We start from the raw sequence: 16189 nt of genomic DNA, 5'->3' as shown, positions 1-16189 counted from the left end.
GAGAGTTAGCTTTAGCAGTGCGGAGAGCCTCCGTGACACAGAGAAGAGCAGTCTCAGTTGAATGCCCAGTCTTGAAACCTGACTGATTAGGATCAAGAAGGTCATTCTGAGAGAGATAGCAAGAGAGCTGGCCAAGGACGGCGCGTTCAAGAGTTTTGGAGAGAAAGGAAAGAAGGGATACTGGTCTGTAGTTGTTGACATCGGAGGGATCGAGTGTAGGTTTTTTCAGAAGGGGTGCAACTCTCGCTCTCTTGAAGACGGAAGGGACGTAGCCAGCGGTCAAGGATGAGTTGATGAGCGAGGTGAGGTAGGGGAGAAGGTCTCCGGAAATGGTCTGGAGAAGAGAGGAGGGGATAGGGTCAAGTGGGCAGGTTGTTGGGCAGCCGGCCGTCACAAGATGCGAGATTTCATCTGGAGAGAGAGGGGAGAAAGAGGTCAAAGCACAGGGTAGGGCAGTGTGAGCAGGACCAGCAGTGTCGTTTGACTTAGCAAACGAGGATCGGATGTCGTCAACCTTCTTTTCAAAATGGTTGACGAAGTCATCCGCAGAGAGGGAGGAGGGGGGGGGGGGAGGGGGAGGAGGATTCAGGAGGGAGGAGAAGGTAGCAAAGAGCTTCCTAGGGTTAGAGGCAGATGCTTGGAGTTTAGAGTGGTAGAAAGTGGCTTTAGCAGCAGAGACAGAAGAGGAAAATGTAGAGAGGAGGGAGTGAAAGGATGCCAGGTCCGCAGGGAGGCGAGTTTTCCTCCATTTCCGCTCGGCTGCCCGGAGCCCTGTTCTGTGAGCGCGCAGTGAGTCGTCGAGCCACGGAGCAGGAGGGGAGGACCGAGCCGGCCTGGAGGATAGGGGACAGAGGAAATCAAAGGATGCAGAGAGGGAGGAGAGGAGGGTTGAGGAGGCAGAATCAGGAGATAGGTTGGAGAAGGTTTGAGCAGAGGGAAGAGATGATAGGATGGAAGAGGAGAGAGTAGCGGGAGAGAGAGAGCGAAGGTTGGGACGGCGCAATACCATCCGAGTAGGGGGAGAGTGAGAAGTGTTGGATGAGAGCGAGAGGGAAAAGGATACAAGGTAGTGGTCGGAGACTTGGAGGGGAGTTGCAATGAGATTAGTGGAAGAACAGCATCTAGTAAAGATGAGGTCAAGCGTATTGCCTGCCTTGTGAGTAGGGGGGGAAGGTGAGAGGGTGAGGTCGAAAGAGGAGAGGAGTGGAAAGAAGGAGGCAGAGAGGAATGAGTCGAAGGTAGACGTGGGGAGGTTAAAGTCACCCAGAACTGTGAGAGGTGAGCCATCCTCAGGAAAGGAACTTATCAAGGCGTCAAGCTCATTGATGAACTCTCCAAGGGAACCTGGAGGGCGATAAATGATAAGGATGTTAAGCTTGAAAGGGCTGGTAACTGTGACAGCATGGAATTCAAATGAGGAGATAGACAGATGGGTCAGGGGAGAAAGAGAGAATGTCCACTTGGGAGAGATGAGGATTCCAGTGCCACCACCCCGCTGGCTCGATGCTCGGGGTATGCGAGAACACGTAGTCAGACGAGGAGAGAGCAGTAGGAGTAGCAGTGTTATCTGTGGTAATCCATGTTTCCGTCAGCGCCAGGAAGTCTAGGGACTGGAGGGTAGCATAGGCTGAGATGAACTCAGCCTTGTTGGCCGCAGACCGGCAGTTCCAGAGGCTGCCGGAGACCTGGAACTCCACGTGGGTCGTGCGCGCTGGGACCACCAGGTTAGAGTGGCAGCGGCCACGCGGTGTGGAGCGTTTGTATGGCCTGTGCAGAGGAGAGAGAACAGGGATAGGCAGACACATAGTAGACAAGCTACAGAAGAGGCTACGCTAATGCAAATGAGTTTGGAATGACAAGTGGACTACACGTCTCGAATGTTCAGGAAGTTAAGCTTACGTTGCAAAAATGTTATTGACTAAAATGATACAGTACTGCTGGCTGGTGGAGTAGGCTAGCTAGCACAGGAAAAAAAAAAAAATGTATGAAATGAAATGTATGCATTCACTACTGTAAGTCGCTCTGGATAAGAGCGTCTGCTAAATGACTAAAATGTAAATGTAAAATGTAGCAGTGGCTGCGTTGTTGACTTTGAATGTGTAGCTGGCTAGGTAACCTCGGTAGTTTCAGTACTACACCTTGTCATGATACAAAGCAACTTTGTAGCTAGCTAGCTAACATAACACTAATCAAGACGTTCCTTGTAGTGTATTTAGTTTCAACAATGCTGCTCGTCGGTAATAGTTGGCTGGGTTAGGAAAAATGGCGTCGCGGGGGACGGAAATAGCTGGCTAGCTAACCTCGATGGCTGGCTAGCTAACAATTATCAAGCTATGACAAAGACAACTAAGTAGCTAGCTAGGTAACACTGCACTAGTCAAATCGTTCCGTTGTAACGTATTAGTATCTACAGCGCTGCTAGTCGGTAACGGTTGGCTAGCTGGCAGTGGGTTAATGATGACTAGGTGTGTTGAGTAAGTCTGGCGCCGCGTCGCGGCTAGCTAGCTCACCTCGATAATACTCAAACTCAAACTACACAATTATCTTAGATACAGAGACAGCAAAGACAACTATGTAGCTGGCTAACTAACACTAACACCACACTAATCAAGTCGTTACGTTGTAATGTAATAGTTTCTGCGGTGCTGCTAGTCGGTAGAAGTTGGCTAGCTAACAGTGATGACTAGCTAGCTAGCAGCTAGCAGTGTTGACTACGTTAGGAGGACGAAGATAGCTAGCCTCGATAATTACTCAGTTACTCTAAACTACACAATTATCTTTGATACAAAGACGGCTATGTAGCTAGCTAAGAAGAATTGCTCAGATCAAACAAATCAAGCCGTTGTAATGTAGCGAAGTGTAATATTACCTGTGGAGCGAAGCGTGGTGCGACTGCTCGCTCCAAACCGGAAGTTGATTACGGTTTGGAGTCACACTCAAAATTAAAGTGGAAAACCACACTACAGGCTGATCCAACTTTGATGTAATGTCCTTAAAACAAGTCAAAATGAGTCTCAGTAGTGTGTGTGGCCTCCACGTGCCTGTATGACCTCCCTACAACGCCTGGGCATGCTCCTGATGAGGTGGCGGATGGTCTCCTGAGGGATCTCCTCCCAGACCTGGACTAAAGCATCCGCCAACTCCTGGACAGTCTGTGGTGCAACGTGGCGTTGGTGGATGGAGCGAGACATGATGTCCCAGATGTGCTCAATTGGATTCAGGTCTGGGGAACGGGCGGACCAGTGCATAGCATCAATGCCTTCCTCTTGCAGGAACTGCTGACACACTCCAGCCACATGAGGTCTAGCGTTGTCTTGCATCTCCTAACCCAGGGCCAACCGCACCAGCATATGGTCTCACAAGGGGTCTGAGGATCTCATCTCGGTACCTAATGGCAGTCAGGCTACCTCTGGCGAGCACATGGAGGGCTGTGCGGCCCCCCAAAGAAATGCCACCCCACACCATGACTGACCCACCGCCAAACCGGTCATGCTGGAGGATGTTGCAGGCAGCAGAACGTTCTCCACGGCGTCTCCAGACTCTGTCACGTCTGTCACATGTGCTCAGTGTGAACCTGCTTTCATCTGTGAAGAGCACAGGGCGCCAGTGGCGAATTTGCCAATCTTGGTATTCTCTGGCAAATGCCAAACGTCCTGCACAGTGTTGGGCTGTAAGCACAACCCCCACCTGTGGACGTCGGGCCCTCATACCACCCTCATGGAGTCTGTTTCTGACCGTTTGAGCAGACACATGCACATTTGTGGCCTGCTGAAGGTCATTTTGCAGGGCTCTGGCAGTGCTCCTCCTTGCACAAAGGCGGAGGTAGCGGTCCTGCTGCTGGGTTGTTGCCCTCCTACGGCCTCCTCCACGTCTTCTGATGTACTGGCCTGTCTCCTGGTAGCGCCTCCATGCTCTGGACACTACGCTGACAGACACAGCAGACCTTCTTGCCACAGCTCGCATTGTCCTGGATGAGCTGCACTACCTGAGCCACTTGTGTGGGTTGTAGACTCCGTCTCATGCTACCACTAGAGTGAAAGCACCGCCAGCATTCAAAAGTGACCAAAACATCAGCCAGGAAGCATAGGAACTGAGAAGTGGTCTGTGGTCCACCTGCAGAACCACTCCTTTATAGGGGGTGTCTTGCTAATTGCCTATAATTTCCACCTGTTGTCTATTCCATTTGCACAACAGCATGTGAAATTTATTGTCAATCAGTGTTGCTTCCTAAGTGGACAGTTTGATTTCACAGAAGTGTGATTGACTTGGAGTTACATTGTGTTGTTTAAGTGTTCCCTTTATTTTTTTGAGCAGTGTATAATGCTTACTTTAATTACTTAATTTATCACCCATATCCCCTATATAATGCTTACTTTAATGACTTCATTTATCACCCATATCCTTTATATAATGCTTACTTTAATTACTTCATTTATCACCCATATCCCCTATATAATGCTTACTTTAATTACTTAATTTATCACCCATATCCCCTATATAATGCTTACTTTAATTACTTAATTTATCACCCATATCCCCAGATAATGCTTACTTTAATTACTTCATTTATCACCCATATCCCTTATATAATGCTTACTTTAATTACTTCATTTATCACCCATATCCCTTATATAATGCTTACTTTAATTACTTCATTTATCACCCATATCCCTTATATAATGCTTACTTTAATTACTTCATTTATCACCCATATCCCCTATGTAATGCTTGCTTTAATTACTTCATTTAGCAATCAGCTGTCATCTCCCCCAGGATCATACTGGTATCATTCTCTGCTCCACTGTAATCTGAAGCATGGATTACTCCTTCATTATATCTCCTATAAAACTCCCTATCTCTGTGCATTAAGATTTATCACAGAACAATGGGAAACAATAATAAACAATTTCCTGTTGGACTGTGTTTTTCATCTGCAGCCCTGGTGAGCCATGATTTTAATCTGAGCCATCCGCCAGAGACGAATTGCAATTCAACAGAATGTACATTTAATGGCCTTAGCTTTTTGAACTGAAGGCTGGTGCGTGCCAGGCTGACAGAATTTTTCTTGGGGAAGTAGCATCTAACAGAGAAGGCCCCAAAGCTTATCCTAGTGTAGAGAATGGCTAGTGGATACTATTTCCACATTCATACACTACATGACCAAAAGTATGTGGACACCTTCTTGTCGAACATCTCATTCCAAAATCATGGGCATTAATATGGAGTTGGTCACCCCTTCGCCGCTATAACAGCCTCAACTCTTCCGGGAAGGCTTTCCACTAGATGTTGGAACATTGCTGCAGGGACTTGCTACCATTCAGCCACAAGAACATGAGTGAGGTCAGGCCACTGATGTTGGGCGATTAGGCCTGACTCGCAGTCGGCATTCCAACTCCTCCCAAAGGTGTTTGATGGGGTTCAGGTCATGGCTCTATGCAGGCCAGTCAAGTTCTTCCACACCGATCCCGACGAAATATTTCTGTATGGACCTCGCTTTGTGCATGGGGGCATTGTCATGCTGAAACAGGAAAGGGCCTTCCCCAAACTGTTGCCACAAAGTTGGAAGCATAGAATCGTCTTGAATGCCATTGAATGCTGTAGTATTAAGATTTCCCTTCACTGGAACTAAGGGGCCTAGCCCGAACCATGAAAAACAGCCTCAGACCATTATTCCTCCTACATCAAACTTTACAGTTGGCACTATACAATGGGGCAGGTAGTGTTCTCCTGGTGTCTGCCAAACCCAGATTTGTCCGTTGGACTGCCAGATGGTGAAGCGTGATTCATCACTCCAGAGAACGCGTTTCCACTGCTCCAGAGTCTAATGGCGGCGAGCTTTACACCCCTCTAGCCGACACTTGGCATTGCGCATGGTGATCTTAGGCTTGTGTGCGGCTGCTCAGCCATGGAAACCCATTTCATGAAGCTCCCGATGAACAGTTATTGTGCTGACGTTGCTTCCAGAGGTAGTTTGGTACTCGGTAGTGAGTGTTGCAACCAAGCTACGCGCTTCAGCACTCGGCGGTCCAGTTCTGTGAGCTTGTGTGGCCTACCATTTGCGGCTGAGCCGTTGTTGCTCCTAGATGTTTACACTTCACAATGACAATACTTACAGTTGACCGGGGAAGCTCTAGCAGGGCAGAAATTTTAAGAACTGACTTGTTGGAAAGGTGGCATCCTATGACAGTGCTATGTTGAAAGTCACTGAGCTCTTCAGTAAGGCCATTCTACTGCCAGTGTTTGTCTAAGGAGATTGCATGGCTGTGTGCTCGATTTTATACACCTGTCAGCAACGGGTGTGGCTGAAATAGCCAAATCCACTAATTTGAAGCAGTGTCCATATACTTTTGGCCATGTGGTGTACTATACATCTGAGTCACACTATTTGAGTCATCTGACTTCATACATATTTACATCATATTTGTAGTGGTGCAAGATAAAAACACTGATTATATGTTGACCTTGTTCTATCAAACAGACCATTTACATTTTCTGCAGTTTACTGTAGTACTCAACACTACTAGCAGGACCTCAGCTTGTTTCATCACAGTCCAATCTAAACTCTAGGGAAATACAATTTCACTGGCAGTCAAACAGAATTCTTTATTTACTGGCCCACCTCAAAGCCAGAAATCTGCTGGAATAAAAATGATGGATCATTCCTGTGAGACAAGAGCTGGTGGGGGATTTTTGTTTTGTTTAATGGAGAGTTAAATGTTTATCAAACTGTGCCATTTTGTGTTCTCTGCTGGTGGGAAAAGAGTTATAGTAGTAGTTTTGGTGGTAGATATACTAGTGGTATTGTAATAGTGATAAACATAGTTTGAGGCGCTGAGCGCAGGTTGAGAATGTAGTCTCATTGGTTGGACTGGAGATGGGATTATTAGATCCTATAGTGAGACTGAGTCTGACAGATGTACTGAGATTAACTGTGTGACTTCCTCTCTACAGGACCCCAAGGCTGTTGAACTGGGGAGTGACCAGGCAGACACTCCAGGCACTCCAGACACCCCCGCCCCCCAGCTTCCCCCAGCCCCGCAGCTTCCCCCCGCCCCCCAGCTTCTCCCAGCCCCGCAGCCTCCCCTGGTTCCCCAGATCCCCTTGGTTTCAGACGACCCATCTCTGAAGCCCAGTCCTCTAACCAACGGCCAACACTCCCTCACAACCCCTATCACAACCACTGTTACCACCAACACGCTCCCTCCTCCCTACAACAACACCAACAGTGAGCCCCAGACAGAGAAGCCTGAAGGGCAGAACAGCGCCTACACCCTCCCTGACCCTCCCTTTCCTGGCCTGGGGGGTGGCATGTGTGCTGGGTATGGCAGCCTGTCTCGCGGTGGTGTCCACCAGAGCTCCCTCCACACCTACTGGCCCTCCAGGAACTACCAGCCCCAGCCTGGGGGTCACTACACCCTGCCCCTCCCCAGGGACATCTATGGCCAGGTGGGCCTGACCAACCAAACCGGGAGGGAAGGACCAGGCGACGACACCCTGGGTGGAATCCACCAGCTCAGACCCATCACTACCATGGAGCTCCTGAGGGAACCTTCCAGAACCAGGTTAGGATATGGGCTAGCTAGTTAGGCACAAGCATGACAGCAGATCTCCATAGCAGCAGATCCAAGCTAATAAGACTGGTGAGTTATTTAAACTCAGAGGATGGACAATAGTAAAAGGACATTCCATTTTTACCACACAAATATCAATACCCTCTCTGTAAATGAGTTTACCCTTAACAAAAGCTAATGCTTTCTTCAAGACAGGGCATTGATTTTTGCTGTGTGTAGGTAGTCATTTGAAAAATGAGGGCATATTCTGTGTAATGTTTGCTACAGACAAATAGAAGAGGAGTCATATACTCTGTCATTATCTGCATAAATGCTGTTTTCAGTGAAGAGAGAACTCTTCATCATACATACTGACCCTCAAAATCTAACTCAATTTCTTGTATGTAGTTTATGAACACATTTCCAAAAGAGGAGACTAGAGACTCATACCATACAACTCAACACATTATTTCAGCTCAATATGGATTACAACCTGTCAATGTCCATATTGCATTCCATAGCAGTGTGCCCCAGTAGGAGCTGCTAGCTGCAGTAGTCCCTGTGGTGTCAACATGGTGAGGAGGGCGAGACAGATGACCAGCAGTTTAGGAGCATGTGGTATCAATCAGGGGAAGCTGCCTGCCACCAGTCGATAAATAAGGTTTCACCTGTATTACTGACTGACAGCAGCACTTTCCTCAGCTCATAAGCTGTGAATGAGCTGTTTACAGAGGCTACTGGACACCTTCTCTCCTCCCTCTACCTCTGTCTCTCTTTCCCTATCTTTTGCTCTCTCTCTTTCTCTCCATATACCAGGAACTCAGGTTGTGAAGATAAAATGTCTGTTTGCACAACTGTTCAGAGAAAATACCCGAGCAAATAACAGTGATTGTTCAACAAATAAAATCTAATTGTTTTCTGTGCTTTCTGTCTGTCTCTCTCTACATATAGGCCTATCTCTTTCCCTTGTCTCAGCCCCCCCTCCCCACTTAACCCCTCCATCCCTTTATATTTTTTCAGAGGTGGATACGAGGAAGCTCTCATGTCCCAGGTGGATGGGGATCCCATCTCCTTCTTCCAGGCCATGTCCAGGGCCCAGATGCTACAGTTCCCCCACAAGCGCAGTAGCATGATCAGCCTGGACAGCATCCGTAAGGACCCCCGCTGGAGGGACCCCAACCTGAGTGAGGTCATCACCATGCTCAGCCACCCCATGGACCCGGTCAAGTCCAACGCCGCAGCCTACTTGCAGCACCTGTGCTACGAGAACGACCACATAAAGCAGGACGTCAGGCAGTTGAAGGGGGTTCCAGTACTGGTGGGCCTCCTGGACCACCCTAAAGCCGAGGTCCACCGCAAGGCCTGTGGAGCCCTGAGGAACATCTCCTACGGGAAAGACCACCACAACAAGGTGGCCATCAAGAACTGTGACGGCATCCCGGCCCTTGTCAGACTGCTGAGGAAGTCCAGTAACATGGAGGTCACAGAGTTGGTCACAGGTATAATAGTGAGCCTATGACAGAAGTCCTGTACAAACATCTCTGCAATGGTCATGAGTCACTCTGATTATTACCCAACCACCTCACTTTACTAACAGTAACTTACATATCCATATTATTTTACGTATAGGAACCCTGTGGAATCTGTCCTCCCATGAGCCTCTGAAGATGATGGTCATCAATCACGGGCTCCAGACGCTGACTGATGAGGTCATCATCCCCCACTCTGGCTGGAGGAGAGACCTCACTGAGCACTCAAGACCCCAGGAGACAGAGTGGACAACCGTGTTCAAGAACACCTCAGGGTGTCTCAGGTACAATATAGCAGCTACATAGACGACAAGGTCATGGAACCTTACACAAGAGTAATTGAGGGTTTATTGCTCCATTAATAGGACATTTCTAAATTGGACGTAATGGTAAATGAGTTACTGACAGCTTGCTAATAGTGACGCTATGCTAACTAATAATGACGCTATGATAACTAATAGTGACGCTATGCTAACTAATAATGACGCTATGATAACTAATAGTGACGCTATGCTAACTAATAGTGACGCTATGCTAACTTAATCCACTCCACTAATAGACCTGTGTTGTCCCAGGAATGTGAGCTCAGATGGGGCAGAGGCTCGTCAGAGGCTGAGGGAGTGTGATGGGCTGGTGGACGCTCTCCTCCATGCCCTACAGTCAGCGGTTGCCAACAAGGAGACAGACAATAAGGTGACCGCAGACATGGTTGAGCACATGTAAATTCCAACTAAAACATTATGGCGGGAGTGCGAATCAGTACATTAACCAAAAGTATTCTGGAACACATATGTGAATCAGATCCTCCCTATATTCTATGCATCTTCAGTCTTTGTTAAGCATCTTTGTGTTGTTTATGCTCCTCTCTCTCAGTCAGTAGAGAACTGCATCTGCATCCTGAGAAACCTCTCCTACCACGTCCACAAAGAGGTGCCAGGAGCGGAGCGATTTCAGGAACCCGTGGCCAATCAGGTGCCACGGTCAGGATCAGGAGGGAAGAAGAAGAATGAGGCAGACTGTTTTGGAGGGAAAAAGCCCAAGGGTCAGTTACTGTTTTTTTCACTGACTTTGGCAAATTTTTCAGATGTAAGTGGTATATTAAAAAAACTCTTGAGTACAAAACTCTTAACTGATAACACTTAATTCCCCCTATCTTATGTTCAGAACCTTTGATTGTGCTTTCATTGGGGTTTAGTCATTCATGCAATATCAAAGTTTTCTGTGAAATACCATGAGCACATTTTGTTTAGTTACCAATACATCAGATAATGTTTGGCTCAACAGTCAGTCATTTTAACTACCTTTTAATCCAAAAGCAAAAGATACAAGATACACATTTCAAAACTGTGCTTTTTGAAGTGCTAAATAGAAAGAATAGTAGATGGTGAATACTATTTTCCATACAGTATTTGACTATATAAATTGACATGCATAAAAAAATATTAAACAATAATATATACCCAATGGCAGGTTGTGAGCATGTTCAGAAATGTTTCAGTCTTACAGTTTCATTATCCTTATACAGTACATATGCAGGACAAATAAATCAGAAATAGGGGTATTGTAAAGCAGTTGGCTACTGTAAAAACGTACCATGGTGTTGTATGCTATTTCTGCCCCATGCAACATTGTACAAGCGCAGTGGCAATTTTAGCATGTAAATCTTGGTGGAGTAAACTCAACCATTTTTTGGGGGGATGCATGCCAGTAAAGCCACTACACAACACTAAACAATACATTAATTGCATTATAACGGTGACAAACGGTGCCCACAAACTGTTAGGGCCTACATAAAGCTATCCCAACAGCAGTCCCAACACCTTACCACTGCTACACCTGGCTATCAGCAGAGCCTTGTCTGGCAGCGAAACAGTTCATTCAGTCTAATTTACTGCCTTTAAAAAAAACAGCAGAGACAATGAAAGCTCTTACAGCGGGACACCTGTCGACACCTGTCGACAACTTCCGGTGAAATTGGAGGGCGCGCAATTCAAATAAATAATCATAAAAATTATGGATATTAAACATCTAGGTACATACAAGTGTCTTATATCGGTTAAAAGCTTACATTTTTGTTAATCTAACTGCATTGTCCGATTTACAATAGGCTTTACAGCGAAAGCATGCCATGCGATTGTTTGAGGACGGGCCCCATGTCAAAATATTTTTCAACCAGCACAGGCTTCATAAAATCACAAATAGCGATTAAATATTCACTTACTTTTTGAAAATCTTCCTCTGATTTGCAATCCAAAGGGTCCCAGCTACAACATGCATGGTCGTTTTGTTAGATAAAATCCTTCTTTACATCCCAAAAAGTCTGTTTAGTTGGTGCCATCGATTTGTGTAATCCACTCGTTCAACGTGGAGAGAAAGGAATCATAAAAGCTACCGCTAAACTTTGTTAAAAGAAGTCAAAATACATTTCTATCCAATCCTCAGGTACCCTAAAATGTAATTGAACTATAATATTTCATACGGAAAGATGTATGTTCAATAGGAAAGTAAAATTAGTAGGTGCGTGTCCTCTTCGTCGCGCGTACGCACAGACTGATGTCGAACTCTGTCTCCCATTACCAAAACTCAAAACTCTTCCTCGTTTGGGAAGAAACAAGCCTGAAACCTTGAACAAAGACTGTTGACATCTAGTGGAAGCCATAGGCATTGTAATCTGGGAGCTGGAATTGCAAATGACCTATAGTATTCCATTGTAGGAGCATGGACTCTCAAACAAAAAAATTTGGGTTGGTTTTTCTTTGGATTATCTCCTACCATATCAATGGTGTTATAGTCTCATACATTATTTTAACATTTATAAAAACTTCAAAGTGTTTTATATCCAATGGTACCAGTTATATGCATATCTTGGCATCTGGGCCTGAGTAACAGGCAGTTTACTTTGGGCATGTCAGTCAGACAGGAAGTGGAGAAAAATAGACCCTAGCCTGAAATTATGAGTGGGAAAGGGACCAAATTATTAGGGTGAGGCACATGGGCTACTAACGTCTTACTACACAACATACACATAGTATTACTTTCTTAGCTATACTATACATATCTCGCTGGCAAATTACCTAATTTACGCAGCAGCATACATGATATTTTTGGACTCACCTTGTTGTGCTGTGCTCACTTGAACAGGAATGTGGCGTGGCGGTCCTGCTTCTGGCATTCTCTGGATTTATGGTGCTTTCAAGACAACTGGAAACAATAACAAAAAACAAGGTCGAATCATGATGTCAGTGATCTTCAGGTTGGAGCTCTAGAAAGAGGCCAGAGTTCCAGACTTACAATTCTGAGTTGGATGACAGTTCAAAACGTATTTTCCCAGTCGGAGCTTGTTTTTCTTCTGACTTCCCAGTAGTCTTGAACTCATTGAAGTCTGAGATTTCCCAGTTCCGAGTTTCCAGTTGTTTTGAATGCGGCAGAAGTCATGTTGGATTGACAGCATGGCCAATGTATCCAACCTCATCTGGCCCATTGTGTTGCATGTGAATGTTTATGCTTTTAAGCATGGAAAAGAGACCCTTAAACCCAGACTTGGACTACACACCTTCTCCACTGAATAGCAGGCTAGTGATTGCTTTGCAACGGTTGCAGTTAGCCACTGATTCCTTCCAAAACACTCATTGTTGAATTTGTGATTTCCAACTTGTTGTGTAATGTTTATGTCCAATGGCCGATGAGCACCGATACAGTTGAAGTCGGAAGTTTACATACACTTAGGTTGGAGTCATTAAAACTCGTTTTTCAACCACTCCACAAATTTCTTGTTGACAAACTATAGTTTAGGCAAGTCTGTTAGGACATCTACTTTGTGCATAACACAAGTCATTTTTCCAACAATTGCTAACAGACAGATTATTTCACTGTATCACAATTCCAGTGGGTCAGAAGTTTACATACACTAAGTTGACCGTGCCTTTAAACAGCTTGGAAAATTCCAGAAAATGATGTCATGGCTTTAGAAGCTTCTGATAGGCTAATTGACATCATTTGAGACCATTGGAGGTGTACCTGTGGATGTATTTCAAGGCCTACCTTCAAACTCAGTGCCTCTTTGCTTGACATCATGGGAAAATCAAAAGAAATCAGCCAAGACCTCAGAAACAAAATTGTAGACCACAAGTCTGGTTCATCCTTGGGAGCAATTTCCAAACGCCTGAAGGTACCACGTTCATCTGTCCAAACAATAGTACGCAAGTTTAAACACCATGGGACCACGCAGCCGTCATACCGCTCAGGAAGGAGACGCGTTCTGTCTCCTAGAGATGAACGTACTTTGTTGTGAAAAGTGCAGATCAATCCCAGAACAACAGCAAAGGACTTTGTGAAGATGCTGGAGGAAACAGGTACAAAAGTATCTATATCCACAGTAAAACAAGTCTATATCGACATAACCTGAAAGGCCGCTCAGCAAGGAAGAAGCCACTGCTCCAAAACCGCCATAAAAAATCCAGACTATGGTTTGCAATTGCACATGGGGACAAACATGGTACTTTTTGGAAAAATGTCCTCTGGTCTGATCAAACAAAAATAGAACTGTTTGGCCATAATGACCATTGTTATGTTTGGAGGAAAAAGGGGGAGGCTTGCAAGCCGAAGAACACCATCCCAACCATGAAGCACGGGGAATGGCAGCGTCATGTTGTGGGGGTGCTTTGCTGCAGGAGGGACTGGTGCAATTCACAAAATAGATGGCATCATGAGGCAGGAAAATTATGTGAATATATTGAAGCAACATCTCAAGACATCAGCCAGGAAGTTAAAGCTTGGTCGCAAATGGGTCTTCCAAATGGACAATGACCGCAAGCATACTTCCAAAGTCGTGGCAAAATGGCTTAAGGACAACAAAGTCAAGGTATTGGAATGGCCATCACAAAGCCCTGACCTCAATCCCATAGAAAATTTGTGGGCAGAACTGAAAAAGTGTGTGTGAGCAAGGAGGCATACAAACCTGACTCTACACCAGCTCTGTCCGGAGGAATGGGGCAAAATTCACCCAACTTATTGTGGGAAGCTTGTGGAAGGCTACCGAAACGTTTGACCCAAGTTAAACAATTTAAAGGCAACGCTACCAAATACTAATTGAGTGTATGTAAACTTTTGACCCACTGGGAATGTGATGAAATAAATAAAAGCTGAAATAAATAATTCTCTCTACTATTATTCTGACATTTCACAATCTTAAAAAAAGTGGTGATCCTAACTGACTTTAGACAGGGAATTTTTACTAGGATTAAATGTCAGGAAGTGTGAAAAACTGAGTTTAAATGTATTTGGCTAAGGTGTATGTAAACTTCCGACTTCATCTGTACGTTTTATCTATACTTTATTTTCATATGACAAGGATTAAAAAGGATTTGCCAGTAGATTGTTGACTTGATTCATGATGATGACTGATAGCTTGCTAGCTAAGATTTTGAAAGTATGATGTTGACATGATCAGTCCAATCAAAGCTACGGTAAATATAACGTGATTTGATGTCATTTTATCTGTGACCAATGACCTTGAGCCTTCTTGGATGGGCACTTCTAATGTAACTCTGTGGCAGCACCCAAGGGGCTTGAATTTTCGAGCTCTCCTTGTAGATTTTACAGTGACGTAGTGTCCTCATGAGTGACAGAACACTGAGCCAATCACCTCACAACTAGAGAACATTACCAACAGCGACGCTCTGTATTTTCCGCTGGCTGCCCCACCACCACAGAAAGCACTGAGCTAGGCTGAAACACCTGCTTGTGGCTTTATTAACTCGAAGATATTTTTTTACATTGTTTGCAAACGGATATGTGACACATTAATGTGTGTCACATATCATAAAAAACAGGTGGGGATGAACAGGTAGGGCTCAGAGCCTCACCTGCCTTGAATGACGGTTCACCACTGTTCAAGATCACCTTTTCTATGTGACTTGTCAACTGATAAAGTATTTACTGTCTCTCTGCTTACAGTGTATCAATGAAATCAGATAATGAATGGAAAACGGTATATTGTTATACATACAACCCAGGTATTTCAGCAGTGCATTGTACACTACAATATAATTCCAAATGATAGCACATGAGTGACTCTTTCCATTTTGTCCTATTGAAGCACACTGGCTGATTGAGAATGATCATGTAGTAATTAAGGCCACATCCAGTTCATTGTATTGTTAACAAATTACAAGAAAATCATATAAAAAGTTAAGTGAATATTGCATTTTGAAAAGCAGATAGATTAAATATGTATCCAAATGAAAAGGTGCAGCGAACAAGTGCCTTTGTCAATTTGTTTGTTGTACTCGGTCAATCGAAAATGTGCTTAGAGTTCCTAAGAATGAGCCATTTTGATGATCTGTTAAGATTTTTGTGCATAGAGTTGTGAAATGTACCACATACTTTGGCAAGCATGTATATAGGGGTAGAATTGGGTGATTTCTGGTGTGTAGTTTGTATTGCTGTAATGCTATATTTGCCATTTGAAAATGTCTTCCTTATTTGTCTTTTGATTTGTTTCCTTCCATCACCATTCACAAGAGGAGTGGTTCAATCAAAGTAAGTCTGCCTAAATAAATGAATTATATTTGACAATCAAAAATGTTTGTTTCATTCAAAAAAGCTATATATACATTTTCAAAAATGTTGGTAAAATATCCTTTATTGTTTAAAGAAATTATGAAAGAGATTGGTGTGTTTTCTCACTATCTAATTATGGCATGGTGTTGTTCAATGACAGACATGTATTTGTTTAAAATCTATTACTTGGTTTAATTTCAGAGAGACAAATAATACTATATATCTGCCTCACTCTCAGAGAAATAAGTTATATTGCTAGGTTTTACACAGTTAAATGTAATAAATAACTACATTTTTTATGAAGAAATTTACAAATTATACATTTATCAAATCAAATCAAATTAAATTGTATTTGACACATGCGCCGGATACAGCAGGTGTAGGCCTTTTTGACAACAGGACTTCCATGTCCTAGTAGCTCGGGGGCGGTGGCAAACTACTCAGTCGGTATAGAAAATGAGTAGCAGAGGTCAGGGGGCCAGTTCCCAAACTGTTTCACTCAGGCCCCCCTTCCACCATTGGGGAACATCCCTTGCCCACCCTGCACGC

The 16189-nt window shown here is 44.5% G+C and overlaps 1 protein-coding gene across 1 annotated transcript in view; it reads left to right on the top strand.

The window, feature by feature from the left end:
- LOC106568245 (splicing regulator ARVCF) overlaps positions 1–16189 on the top strand; it is a 35673-nt gene that overhangs the window by 7257 nt on the left and 12227 nt on the right. The window contains exons 3-8 of the mRNA XM_014138417.3: positions 6952–7562; positions 8571–9049; positions 9180–9363; positions 9655–9772; positions 9953–10121; positions 15602–15619. Of these exons, the coding sequence (XP_013993892.1) occupies positions 6952–7562; positions 8571–9049; positions 9180–9363; positions 9655–9772; positions 9953–10121; positions 15602–15619 (1579 nt within the window). The remainder of the gene's footprint in view (positions 1–6951; positions 7563–8570; positions 9050–9179; positions 9364–9654; positions 9773–9952; positions 10122–15601; positions 15620–16189) is intronic.

Source organism: Salmo salar, chromosome 13 (genome assembly GCF_965601325.2).
Source record: "Salmo salar chromosome 13, fSalSal1, whole genome shotgun sequence".
NCBI lineage: Eukaryota > Metazoa > Chordata > Actinopteri > Salmoniformes > Salmonidae > Salmo > Salmo salar.
Note: the sequence above shows the minus strand (reverse complement) of the source record. Positions and strands in the feature narration are given on the sequence as shown.